This window comes from Brassica rapa, chromosome A05 (genome assembly GCF_000309985.2).
Source record: "Brassica rapa cultivar Chiifu-401-42 chromosome A05, CAAS_Brap_v3.01, whole genome shotgun sequence".
NCBI classification, from domain to species: Eukaryota; Viridiplantae; Streptophyta; class Magnoliopsida; order Brassicales; family Brassicaceae; genus Brassica; species Brassica rapa.
This window is the reverse complement of record NC_024799.2, coordinates 3,452,276-3,465,326: the sequence shown is the minus strand read 5'-3', so window position 1 is coordinate 3,465,326 and position 13,051 is coordinate 3,452,276. Positions and strand designations below refer to the sequence as shown.

The 13,051-nt window shown below is 39.8% G+C and overlaps 1 protein-coding gene across 1 annotated transcript; it reads left to right on the top strand.

Moving 5' to 3' along the window:
* Window positions 1–9,633: 9,633 nt before the first annotated feature.
* Window positions 9,634–12,845, top strand: LOC103867066 (E3 ubiquitin-protein ligase WAV3). The gene is made up of 2 exons (XM_009145095.3): window positions 9,634–10,209; window positions 10,867–12,845. The coding sequence occupies exons 1-2, from the start codon at window positions 9,997–9,999 to the stop codon at window positions 12,622–12,624; spliced, it is 1,971 nt and encodes a 656-aa protein (XP_009143343.2). The 5' UTR covers window positions 9,634–9,996; the 3' UTR covers window positions 12,625–12,845.
* The last annotated feature ends 206 nt before the right edge of the window (window positions 12,846–13,051 follow it).

The window sequence follows — 13,051 nt, the reverse complement described above, 5'->3', positions numbered from 1 at the left end:
ATTATATATATACCACACCGATTTTTACATCCATCACCACCTTCCCGGTCTACTATTCCAGAATATACCAAAAAATACCGCTAGCATGACTAAACACTAATCCACGCCCAACAATGGCGGACCAAAAAAATTACAGACTCCTCTTAACCATCAGATGAATTTCTTTCACTCGCATAAATGTGATCTAGCCATCTAGGGTGACCAGCAGCCACATAAGACTGAGCCAAACCAAGACTCATTACACTCTGAGCAATGAAAGATGCGCATCTGACTGTCACCGGTGATCCGATCCTTAATTCCCAAGCCTCAAAAGCTTGCAGCTCTCTCTTTATTTCTGAGGCTTCATATTGCAAAGCTGGCCAGGATATAGGTTTTTCAACTGCCTCCACAAAATCCCCAAAAGTTGAGACAAACCTAACCTTCTTCTTTCTCAAGCTCTTCATACTCTCCATTACCCACAACCATACCCGAAGCTTGGCCTCCCCCACTGTCTTCACATCCGAGAAGGCTCTCCTACTGTGTTCCAACACTCTGCCATTCTCATCTTTTACAATCCAAGCGGCCCCCATAGTGTCATGACGCTTCGACCAATCCATATCAAACTCACACAAGACCCAGCCTCCTGGAACAGCCTGATTCTCTTGCGTAGCCCCCTTCATACGCACACTTGCCTCTACTTCTTCCATGCCATTTTGCACTTGTTGCGCAAGGAACCAGGCGTCCGCCTCTTTTTTCACTTTCCTTGAGATTTCCTCTGCATCAAAGGATTTACCTTCAAAGATAAAAGTGTTCCTATTCTTCCACAGAAACCACAGCATCCACGGCCACCTTCGTACTGCTTCACCATCAGTCGTAACAGCCTTACTCAGCCTCAATAAATAATCCAAATTTTCATATATAGACTGATCATTAAACCCCTTCCGAGGAGAAGGTATATTAGAGAGTGCCCAACACTGCCTGGCTAGATGACAACTGAACAGCACATGGTTCACTGATTCTCCTTCGAATCCACACAGTTGACATCTCTCATCACACTTCATTCCTCTCTCACTTAGCAATTCAGCAACCGGAAGGGCTTGTGAAAGAGCTTTCCAAAGAAAAATCTTTATTTTTGGAACAGACTGCACTTTCCAAACCTGGGCTTTGAGAGTGTTAATTGATGGGAACGCTTCCACCCAGCTGCGCAGGTCTTTACTTTTTTCTTGGGACGCTAACCAATACCCTGATTTAACTGAATAGGCCCCTGATTTGTTAAATTTCCACGTCCAGAAGTCTTCTTTGGAGGTAACAGGTTGATTCTTGATGAGGATTTGAATATCTGATGGCACGAAGACCTCCTCCAGCGCCTGTACGTTCCATCTTCTGTTCTGAAAATCGATCAAATCTCTTGCCCTCAGGTTAACATTAAAGGTGCAGTTTTTAATCCAGGGCGCCCTCAATCCATACCCATCTGCTTCATCCTCCATCCATCTATCAGTCCAAACGTTGATTGAGTTTCCATCTCCAACTCTCTTCTGTAGACCTTTAATTAACAACTCTCTCCCAAACAACAAACTTCTCCATGCATATGATGGCCTGTCTCCAATTTTGGCTTCCAAGAAGTTTGAGTTTGGAAAGTATCTACTCTTGAGGAGCTGAGCCAATAAGCAGTGAGGGGCCGATAATACTTTCCATGCCTGTTTTGCCAAAAGCGCTTGATTAAAAGCTTCCAGGTCTCGAAAACCCATTCCTCCACTCTCCTTTGACAAACAAAGTTTCTCCCACGCAATCCAGTGAATTTTTCGAAGATGAGCATCAGAACCCCACCAGAAGTTGGCCATAGCACCCGAGATATTGGCAATTACTTTTTTCGGGAGTTTGAAAACTGACATCGGAAAGACAGGGAGCGCTGAGGCTGTCGTTTTTAATAAAATTTCTTTTCCACCCTGCGACAACTTCCTCAGATACCATGCATTCAACCTTCCATTCACCCGGCTTCTTAAGTAATCCAGTAACTCTATTTTCGACCCACTGAAGCACTCCGGCAACCCCAAGTACTTGCTTGACCCTCCTTCATTCATAATACCCAACACTTCTTGGATCACCACTTTACACTCGTGATCAATCTGTGCCCCGAATGAGATTGCTGACTTCTGTAAGTTAATAGTCTGGCCAGTCGCTTTACCATACCTCAGTAACACCTCATGAAGAATCTGAGCTTCATTTTGAGTAGCTTTACACATGAAAAGGCTATCATCTGCGAACAAGAGATGATGGACCGAAGGCCCCTCTTCAGAGAATTTCAAACCGTTGAGCAAACTCATCCTTTCCGCTCTGTTCAGTAGATGTGTGAGACCCTCAGTACAGATAACAAAAAGAAACGGAGAGAGAGGATCTCCCTGGCGTAATCCACGCTGAGGTCTGATCATTCCAAAGGGCTTGTCATTCACCAACACTGCGAAGGAGACAGAGGATACACACGCCATCACCAAATCAATCCAAACCGTGGCAAACCCAAGAGCTTCCATCAAAGTTCTGAGATAGCTCCACTCCACCTTGTCATACGCCTTTGACATGTCCGTTTTTACCACCATATACTCCTTCATGATTGACTGGTTAACACGTAATGCATGCACAGCTTCATGCGCAATCCCAATGTTATCAGTGATTAATCTCTCCGCCACAAATGCTGATTGATTAACAGATATTATCTCTGGAAGCAGGGGCTGTAAACGACGAACAATCACCTTCGAGATGATCTTATACAGCACCGAGCACAAACTTATCGGCCGCAGATCAGCCATAGTCTCCGGGTCTTGAACTTTTGGCAACAAGCATAGATAGGTAAAGTTCCAGTCCGTCGGCATTCTCCCTCTTTCAAAGAAATTCTTCACTTCCAAAGACACCTTAGTTCCCACTTCTTCCCAAAACTGCTGAAAGAAGAGACCCGACATTCCATCGGGACCTGGGGCGCTTGAAGCTTTAATACTGAACACAGCACTTTTGATCTCTTCTTCTGTAACTTCCGCCATCAGCCCCTGGTTCATTGCATCTGAGACTCTTGGAACCATCTCCTGGAACACTTGCTGGTAGCTTGGTGGATTAGAAGACTTGAACAATTCATTAAAGTAGTCTAGTGCCACCTGAGCTTTTGCTTCTTCTGACCATCGCTCCACTCCATTTACATCCTTGATTTTAATCAGCTTTATCTTCGCTCTGTTCGCCTTAACTGATTCATGGAAAAAATTTGAATTTCGATCACCATATTTGAGCCATTTTTCCATACTTTTTTGTTGCCAGAAAAGTTCTTCTTCTTTATAAGCTCTGCACAGCTCCTTTCTTATCACTCTGATCGCATGCCAACAAGGATAGTTCCTAGATTGAAACCATTCCAATCTTCTCTCCAAAATGTGTATTCTATCTTTGGCATTGAAAATCCGTTCTTTCTTCCAAGTGCTCAACACTCCTCTGCAATCTCTTAACCTTTTCACTACACTTCGATTGACCGACCCAACCTCAGAAATTCTCCACGCTTCAATGATCTTTTGTTTCACCCCTGGTTGAAACAAAAATTTCTTATCAAACCGAAACAGACCTGCCTCCCGCGCTTGAGAAACCTGAAACTTCACCAGAACAGGTCTGTGATCCGAACCACGCTTATCCAGAAATTTCTGATTAGAGGCTGGAAAAGCTTGCAGCCACGCCTTGTTTCCAAAAGCTCTGTCCAAACAGCATTGAATCCACTTTTGCCATCTCTGTCCCGCCCATGTGAATCTGATCCCTGACGATTCCAGCTCTTCCATTCCACAAGCGGAGAGCATATCCCCAAAAGGCTTAAAGGAAGATTCCGGTCTCTGCGGACCACCTATCTTTTCATCGTTACTTAGGATCTCATTGAAGTCTCCTATCAAACACCACTTTTCTCTTCTTCTGACTCCTATCCTACTAATTCTTTCCCATACAATCTCTTTCCCCTCTGATGCCGGTTCTCCATATATACAAGAGAGAAAAAAACTGACTTCACCATAATGAACCTTCATATCGATCAGATTCTTATCCGCATACTTAATATCTAGCTTGATGTCGCTTTTCCAAAATAATGCCAAGCCTCCACTCAAGCCCCTCGGGTTAATTGTAAAAACTCTATCATAACCAAGCCACTGCTGCAAATCCACTAAAACATCTCTACAATTCTTTGTCTCCATCAAGAACATGATCTCCGGAAAATGTGTTTGACGTATTTCCCGGAGCCGCTGAATTGTCAGGTCTTGAGTACGCCCCAAGCCCTGGCAATTCCAACTGAATATGCTCATTACAAATTGGGCGATCCCTCCCTTGGGATCACCTTTGGGGTTTTAGACTTCGCCGAAACTAAAAGCTCCCCAACTTCAGTCTCTACCTTCCTCTTCTTGCTCCCTTCTACTCTCTTCCCAGCCGCTTTATCCCACAGAAACCCTTCCTCCTTCTCCGCAGCCAACAAAGGTCTAGGCTTTCTTCTTGATTTAGGAGGGCGCCTGCGGTGGTATGTTCTCTTCATAGTCCCGGACGAAGCACATGGTTCCGAGAAACCAGTGCTAAATACCGTAGAACCATCAGAAGAACCCATAAAGTTGCCTCCAAAGATTGCATCTTCACTGTCCACCATCGATATGTTTCCTGCATTCCATCTCCCTGCAGTGCCAGCTCTGATAGCAGAAGCCATTAATTTCTCCTGTTGAGCTCCGCCCGACTTCAGCATATTAGCTTCCTCATACGAGAAAACGTGCCCTTTGCCTTTGTTAAAGTCCTGAGACATAGTTGGGGGTGCCTCCAGCCTTAACACAGTCCGCTGCAGAAAGGGGTCTTGTTCTACCGCTGCAACCGAGCTTCTCACTCTGTCCTCCCTAACCACTCTATCTTCATCAGTGGCCAACCTCAGATATTGTCTCATCTCGTCCAGCACCTCTTTCACAATTTTTGGCCTTCCCGTGATTGGATTAATCCCTACCTGATCTTCTTTAAGCACACCAAAAAGGGGATCATCTTCTTCCAAGACAGTTCTCTTTAGTTCCAACTCCTTTGAGATCCTCTGACGCCTTACTAGAGCTTCATCTTTCCTTCTCTTCACTACCAGAGGGCAAATGCTTTGCTCATGGTTTAACCTTTGACAAGTGAAGCACCGCTTCTGAATCCTCTCATAGTTGTAGTGAATAGTCACCGGTTTCGCTCCTTTGATATTGACTACCCTTGACATCCTCAAAGGATTCGCCACATTAAATTTCACCATAACCCTTTCATAAGGTTGAGTTTGTGGTTTCTGAGGGTCGAAAATCACCTCTTTAACTTCTCCTACCAGATCTCCCAGCGCCATGATAGCTTCTTTTGTATAATAGTTCATGGGAATGTTACTTATACGAATCCACAGGGGAATAAACTGCAGATAATCCTCCGGAGGCTCTTCCACCCACCTTTCTATCACCAGCGCCCATTCATTGAACGTATGAACACCTTTCTCCAAAACGTCCATTAGATCGTGCTCCTGGTCAAAAAAGAACTGAAACCGCTCCTGAGACAGAGCAACTCCTCGACATTTGCCTTCTTTTTGCCATTTTCCAGGCATCCGCCAAATCAGAGTTGACATCTTCTGACATTCCGGATTTAAAATTCTTCCCACTAAACTCAGCTTGTTCTTCTCGTTCGAACAGAAACCCGGAAGATCCGGCATCTCGAACGGTTCTTCTTCTTCTTCCAAAGATAGAGCCATTAAGGCTCTGTCCATAGCCGCCGACATCGATTATAGCGGTTTCACCCTTTCACTCCAACTAATTCCAAGTGATTTCCACCGATTAAACGTCTCCAATCACGCACTGAACTTCCAATAAGAGCCAAGAACCCTAGAACTTATCTTATCTTTTGCTGGAAAGTATGAAAAAGTACCATAAAGTGGTTGCGATGCTTAAAGATAACGTGTTTTTCTTGCTTTTCCTGGGACCCACACTCCACTCACTTATTTCCACTTGAGAGAGAAACTTAAGCCCATTCAGGGACGCTTTTGATGTCGCTCTCTCTTGCTCAAACTTTTCTCTTTTGCCCACTTTTCTTTTTGCTCCCTTTAAATTTTGAATATTGATTTATCCAAGTTAAGTTGGTAGCTGCAAACTATTTGGTAACAACCCAATAGCTGTCAGTCATGTCGACGTTCTTGGGTGATACCTATTGCATTCTATCAGTGATGGTGAAAGTTTCTGTTGTCATATTACAACTGTTCTAAGGGTAGGGAGCACAGGGATCGAACTCCATAATTGATCACTTCCCGAGCTTAATGTTTCTCCTGAAAATTTACGTATACATGTTAGACTAGTTGGTTTATGGGCTTAAGGTTTAAATAATTAATATGATGGAGGGTATCTAAAGAATCACTTCATTTCACAACTATTTGGACTTAAAGTCTGGAACACCTAAAAATTATTAGCTTAATCTCACATAGAAGTATGATTATTATACATTTTTATAAGGGTTAAACACAATTAATAGTGAAACATTCCTAGAAAGATTCCGAAAAAGAAAAATTGCATATTAGTAATATATATATACTCAAATGACCTCTTATAATAAATGATTCGTCATGCACTACCATTATTTATAGAATTTGGATGTATATACACTCACAAATAGTGATTTGTCATGCATAAACATTATTTATAGAATTCGTACATACATATCATAACCACTGAAGGTGGTGACTACATCATAGTCCACACAATATCATATTGGTAACCCTATGATGCCACTTTATAACGTCCTCATGATCGTTTCCGGCCATAAATGATATATACACATCACGTTTGACCTTTAACGCATTCATGATTAATCATTATTCATTAGGTACAGTTGCAAAAAATATATTCATTAGGTACATATGAAAAGCATAAATGAACCAACAAGATCGTATATTAACATACAGTATACTGTGTATGTTTATATTCAATAATGCACAGTTGAAACTAACGTAAAAATGGAGCCATCCGAGAATAGTGTTGACTGTTGAGAGGACTTTGCTAACGTTAAGTGTGTTTGACCAGACAACATTGACCGCTCGAGCCCTTCGGCTTACGTCCTTCAAAGCTTTTTGTGTGGCCTTATTCGACAATCCTACAAAAACCAAAACACTTCGAAAATCTCTCCGAGACACACACGACACTTCTTGGATACACAAATTGACCTATTCATGTTTTAAAATGTTATTAGTAGTTTAAACTCTTTAATACAAACAAATAATCTCATTAATCGAGTTTGACAAAAGAACACGATTGCCCCAACGAGAATATTTTGTAAAATCGTTTCTATTTTTTCAGATATTTTTTTTTAAAATCTATATATCAATGTTATCTTCAATTTATGTTATCTTCAAATTAATTTCTTTTTATCGAAACTATGATATTATTTGAAGAACGCATAAGGGTATCTCCAACCCCACTTCATTTTTTCTTTTAAAATGGATTAAAAGTGATTATGAAGTAAACAATGCTCCAACTCAACTACATATCTCACTCCATAATAGAATTTACTCCATAAATGGAGTAATTTATTTTTTGTTTGTTCATTACTTCATTATAGAGTGAAAAATAGAGTTGAATTAGAAAATTTTTACTCTATATTCATTTTTACTCTATTTTGGAGGAAAAAAATAGAATATTACATTGGAAATGCTCTAATAACTCATAATTATACGTTGAACACTATATATATTAGAATATGTGGAAAACCTCACCTTTTTGAAAGAAGTATGATCACTCTCGTCGTGATAATCAATGGGCATGCATGGTATAAGTTGATGTATTGTTATAAACAATGCAGCAAACCCGTGGACGCATCATGAGTCGTTTTCATTTGTTTCATAAGAGCAAGTGAGCAACCATGGGTCCAACTTACGTTATCACAGCATTTTTGTTAGTGCCATCAGAAACTTAGGTGCTTTTTACGTTGTAATTTGGGTAGGTGAGAATGAGATTGCTTTAGTGTAGATGTTTCCGATTTTTTGGTGTTTCTCCCGTATCCAATACACATAGAAACGGTATATATACAATCTTCCAAGCGAGGTATGGAAATTATTGTGTCTCGTCAGTTTATGAGGCTCATGATTGTTGTCTTCTCATTTTGCGATGATCTTTATTTCGAGTATGCATATAGTTTTGGACGCACCACGATATTGACTTTAATTGTATCCCCTACTTTGTTCGAGATAAAGTAACTTTTGTTGAACCCTGTCACGTTTCTATCAAAGGGCAACTTGCACACATTTCTATTGATTAGTGGTTGGTTTCGAAATGTTTACTAAAAACGAAAAAGTTTTTTGTTTTAAATTTTTATAAAAAAGGTCGTTGATGTAGGTATAGGTGGTAGTTAGCTTTATTAACATATGTTTTGGCTTTTCTTTTCTTTTTGCCATTTTACGCATATATTATGTTTTAAGTTTGAAATACTGTAAGTTTGTAAATTTACTCCCTAGAGGAAAATTGACTTATTAACTGTAATGTGTTTTCACTATATGTTAAGAAATAAATTATTGACAAAATATTCATACGTTGGAATTTTTATTAGAATTAGAGATTGAAATTGTTTTTTTACAAGGTTTATCTTCTACTTCTTCAACTAAAGTTTCAGATTTTTCAAAATGAGAAAATGACTTTAGAAAAATACAGCTTTACAACTTATGAAAATCTCCTAGCAATTAAAAAAGGGATGAAAATATAATTGACATCTGCATTCGAAGCTCTCTAGCTACAAAAGGAAAGGGATATGCGCTCAGATCAATTCCAATTGTTCAGTTGTGGATGAGAAATAAAAGAGGAGAAATTCGATTTTGTAAGAGAAATCTGACAAGTTCAGTTATATAGTATATAGTTACAAACTAAATATAAAACTGGAAACTGAGATGAAGGCATCAATTAAGGGTTACGACTTATGGTGTAAAAGGAAATGAAGTAGTGCACGTGTGCTCCCAAAACCTCATCATCACAGAGTCATGTGCAAAGTCAAATAAAAACTCACTTATCATTATGGATCGCACCAAACATAACTTAAAAAAACCATCGTAATTCAATTGTTTCCATGATTCTACTTCCTCTCATCATTTCACCTCCCCTCATCATACCTTCTATTTTCTTCCCAACGTATGTGTGTTTACATTCAGCCATCTATTTTTGCTATAGTAGATAACTAAACATTTTTCAATCATATTGATTTTCTAAATTTATTATATTTTTTTGACATCAACATAAACAGATTCATGAAAACTCTTCAAACAATTTATTTTAGTTTTTAAAAATTAAATTTCTATATTTTATTTATTTTTACTAATTAAGATTCATAAATTGCAAAGTTTATTTTAAAAATATTAATTGAGAATATTTAGTTTGATTATCAATTTTAAAAAATAAAAACTGTAATAAGCTTGATAATAAATATTTATTATATATTTAATATTTATGAAACTCTAGAAAAAATAGATGAAATGTCATTAACATAAATATTTGGATATTTCGGTTCGGTCTATTCTTTTTGTTTCAGATAAAATAAAAAATCTAAAACAATAACATTGTCGAAATGATACCAAGTTACAATTTAAACTTAACAATATAATGCAATGATTCATATAAGCTCCATCATTGCGTTACTATCCTAAATCCAAAGCAAAGGTCAAAATGATTTAGATGGCATAAAGCAGAAGCATTAATTAACTTTATACTATCCCCTTTTTCTTTTTCCACTTGGATTTAATTATTAACTAAAACAAAGACCCAAAACAAAGGTCAAAATAAGTCGCAAATCTCAAAGCCTTTGCTCAATCTCTTCTTCTTAACTCTCTCTCGTCACCACTCACCACCACTTAACACTTCCACTGACTCATTTTCTACTCACCAGAAGAAGAAACGTTTCTCTCAGTTCTTGATTCCATACTTCAAACTTGTCTCTTCTTCTTGTGTGGTTCCTCCTTTGGTCTCTTACTGTTTCTAGGTTTTACTCAAAATCCAAAGAATGGGAACTAAATGGAGGAAGATGAAACTGGCTTTAGGTCTCAATCTCTGCACTTACCTCCCACGAACACTAGAGGAATCACCTCCTGCTTTGAACTCCACAGAGAGATTATCAGATGTTGCTCTCCTCTCTCCTCTTAACTGGCCCATGACCCCAACACCTTCCTCTCACGGTCTCAAATTATCCAGAAACAGCTCTAAAAAATCTTCAAAGGTTTGATTTTTAACAAGACCCATTCCCTCAAATCCTTGTTACCCACTTCCTGTAGGAGTTGACTTTTGGAATTGAGTTTGTCTTCTTCCTGTCTTTTTTTGGTTTCTTCTTGTCTTAATTACAAAATCACTCTAGCCATTTGAAAGGTTTGATTTTTAAGTGTTGTTTCTTCTGAAAGTTGAAATATAGAATCTTGAATTAGATTTAATTTGGGATTTGCTCAAGAAAAATACCATTCAGACACTTCTGTTTGTAGCTGTAATAAAATAGGAGACTTGATTGTTTCTCTATATCAATAGCTGTTTAAAAGTAGTTAAAGTTAGTGAGTTTCTTGTTATAGTGATTGTCTTAAAGATGAGTACTTTGATTAGTTTCTTTGTCTATCCAAAAATGGGCTCATTGCTTTTGTTTTTAAGTGTTGTCTTGAATTAGATTTCTGTTTGTAGCTGTAATAAAGGAGGAAACTTGATTATTTCTGTTTGTAGCTGTAATAAAGGAGGAAACTTGATTATGTTCTCTATATCAATAGCTGCTTAAAAGTACTTGTAGTTTGGTTCTTGTTATGGTGATTGTCTTAAAGCTGAGTACTTTGATTATTTTCTCTTTGTCTATCTATAAAACATGGACTCATTGCTTTTTTTTTTTTTTTGTGAGCAGACATGTTCTATATGCTTGACTAAGATGAAAGAAGGAGGAGGACACGCTATTTTCACAGCAGAGTGCTCACACTCTTTCCATTTCCACTGCATTGCTTCAAATGTCAAACATGGGAACCAAGTCTGCCCTGTGTGCCGTGCCAAATGGAAAGAGATCCCAATGCAGCACCCTCCTTACCTCCTCAACCGCTTGCCTACACCTCGCCGAGTCATGAACCAAGGACGTGTCCTTCCTCCTGAGCCCTCTATGTTCAATGACGATGAGCCTTTAGAGCAGCAGCTTGCATTCCCCGGGAAGAGCTTGAAAAAAATGATGGAGCTGAAAATACATCCTGAGGTTTCTTCTGTCCCAAGAGGCGAGTCTCGTGAGAAGTTTGATGTGTTGGTGCATCTTAGAGCTGCTGGTATGGTCACTGCTCCACTTGATCTAGTCACGGTCCTTGACATCAGTGGAAGCATGGCTGGAACCAAGCTAGCTCTTCTCAAAAGAGCAATGGGTTTTGTGATTCAGAATCTTGGCTCTAACGATAGGCTTTCGGTTATTGCCTTCTCTTCCACCGCTCGTCGTCTCTTCCCTTTGACTAAGATGTCTGACTCCGGAAGGCATCTAGCTCTCCAAGCTGTGAACTCGCTGGTTGCAAACGGTGGTACCAACATCGCTGAAGGGCTAAGGAAAGGTGTGAAGGTGATGGAAGAGCGAAGAGATGAGAACCCTGTGGCTAGCGTTATACTTTTGTCTGATGGGAGAGATACTTACACCATGAACAACAACCAGCCTGATCCTAACTACAAGATGCTGCTTCCTTTGTCTATGCACGGACGGTTTCAGTTCCAGATCCCTGTTCATTCTTTTGGGTTTGGATCGGACCATGATGCTACGTTGATGCATTCTGTCTCTGAAGTCTCTGGAGGAACGTTCTCTTTTATAGAGAGTGAGGCTGTGATCCAGGACGCTCTTGCTCAGTGCATTGGTGGGCTTTTGAGTGTAGCGGTGCAGGAGCTGAGGCTGGAGATTGATGGTTTCTCCTCAGATGTTTGTCTTAGTTCTATAAAAGCTGGGAGTTATCCAAGTCTTGTGGGTGGTGATGGTAGGTCGGGACGTGTAGACATTGGTGATCTCTACGCTGATGAGGAGAGAGACTTCTTGGTGTCTATCAACATCCCTGCTGAGAGGTGTGGAGATGAGACGGAGCTTCTGAAGATGAGGTGTGTTTACAAAGATCTTTTGACAAAGGAGGTTGTGACACTTGAGAGTCATGTCCTCAAGATTCAAAGACCAGAGACAGTTGGTGAAGAAGAAGCTGTTGTTGTGTCCATCGAAGTGGACAGGCAAAGGAACAGGTTTCTAGCTGCTGAGGCAATGGTGAAGGCGAGAGGTTTAGCAGAAGAGGGAGATTTAGCTGCAGCTGTTACTGTGATCCAGGAGTTTAGACAGGTGTTAGCAGAGACGGTGTCAGCAAAATCCAACGATGGGTTTTGTGTGGCGTTGGATAGAGAGATGAAGGAGATGCAAGAGAGAATGGCGAGCAGGCATGTCTATGAGGTATCAGGAAGAGCTTACATTCTCTCTGGACTTAGTTCACACTCATGGCAAAGAGCTACATCGAGAGGAGAGTCAGGAGACGGTTCTAGCTTTGTGCAGGCTTATAATTATCAGACTCCATCAATGGTTGAGATGCTGCACAGATCGCAAGCCACATCGTATCATAGACTCATCCAGCCGTTGCTATCATATGTATCTCAACCAAGGCCAAGGTGAAAAATAGTGAGAAACCAATGTCTTTAGCTGTAACATGTTCCAGCTTTTTTTTTGGGTTTTTTTTGTGTAAAGAAATAAGAAAAAAAGAAGGCAAAGGGGTTTTGAAATGTGAATCTAAATTTGGCGGTTTTGTAAGTTGATGATGTTGTTTCAACTTGTCATGTAATGTGTATATTATTATTATATGTATGTTTCAAAAACAAAAACTATGCATTTGGCTATAAGTGGTTACAGATTTTGTGGCAAAGCAACCAGTGATTATGTTAGATTCCAAATTTCCAATACTCCTTTGTAACGACGCAAGCCACAAAGGTGTAGAATCGGTAACAATGTGTTACTTGGATCTCTTGCATTATATGCAGTTTTTTGGAACCCGACCCGGATCCGCGGTTGAACCGGTAAATCCGGTGACCAGAAAAAATCTGGT

Bases quoted from the DNA above. Each gene is read 5' to 3' on its own strand.
- LOC103867066 (XM_009145095.3), top strand. From the start codon at position 9,997: ATGGGAACTAAATGGAGGAAGATGAAACTGGCTTTAGGTCTCAATCTC. The intron at 10,210-10,866 runs GTTTGATTTTTA...TTTTGTGAGCAG, and splicing joins GCTCTAAAAAATCTTCAAAG to ACATGTTCTATATGCTTGAC.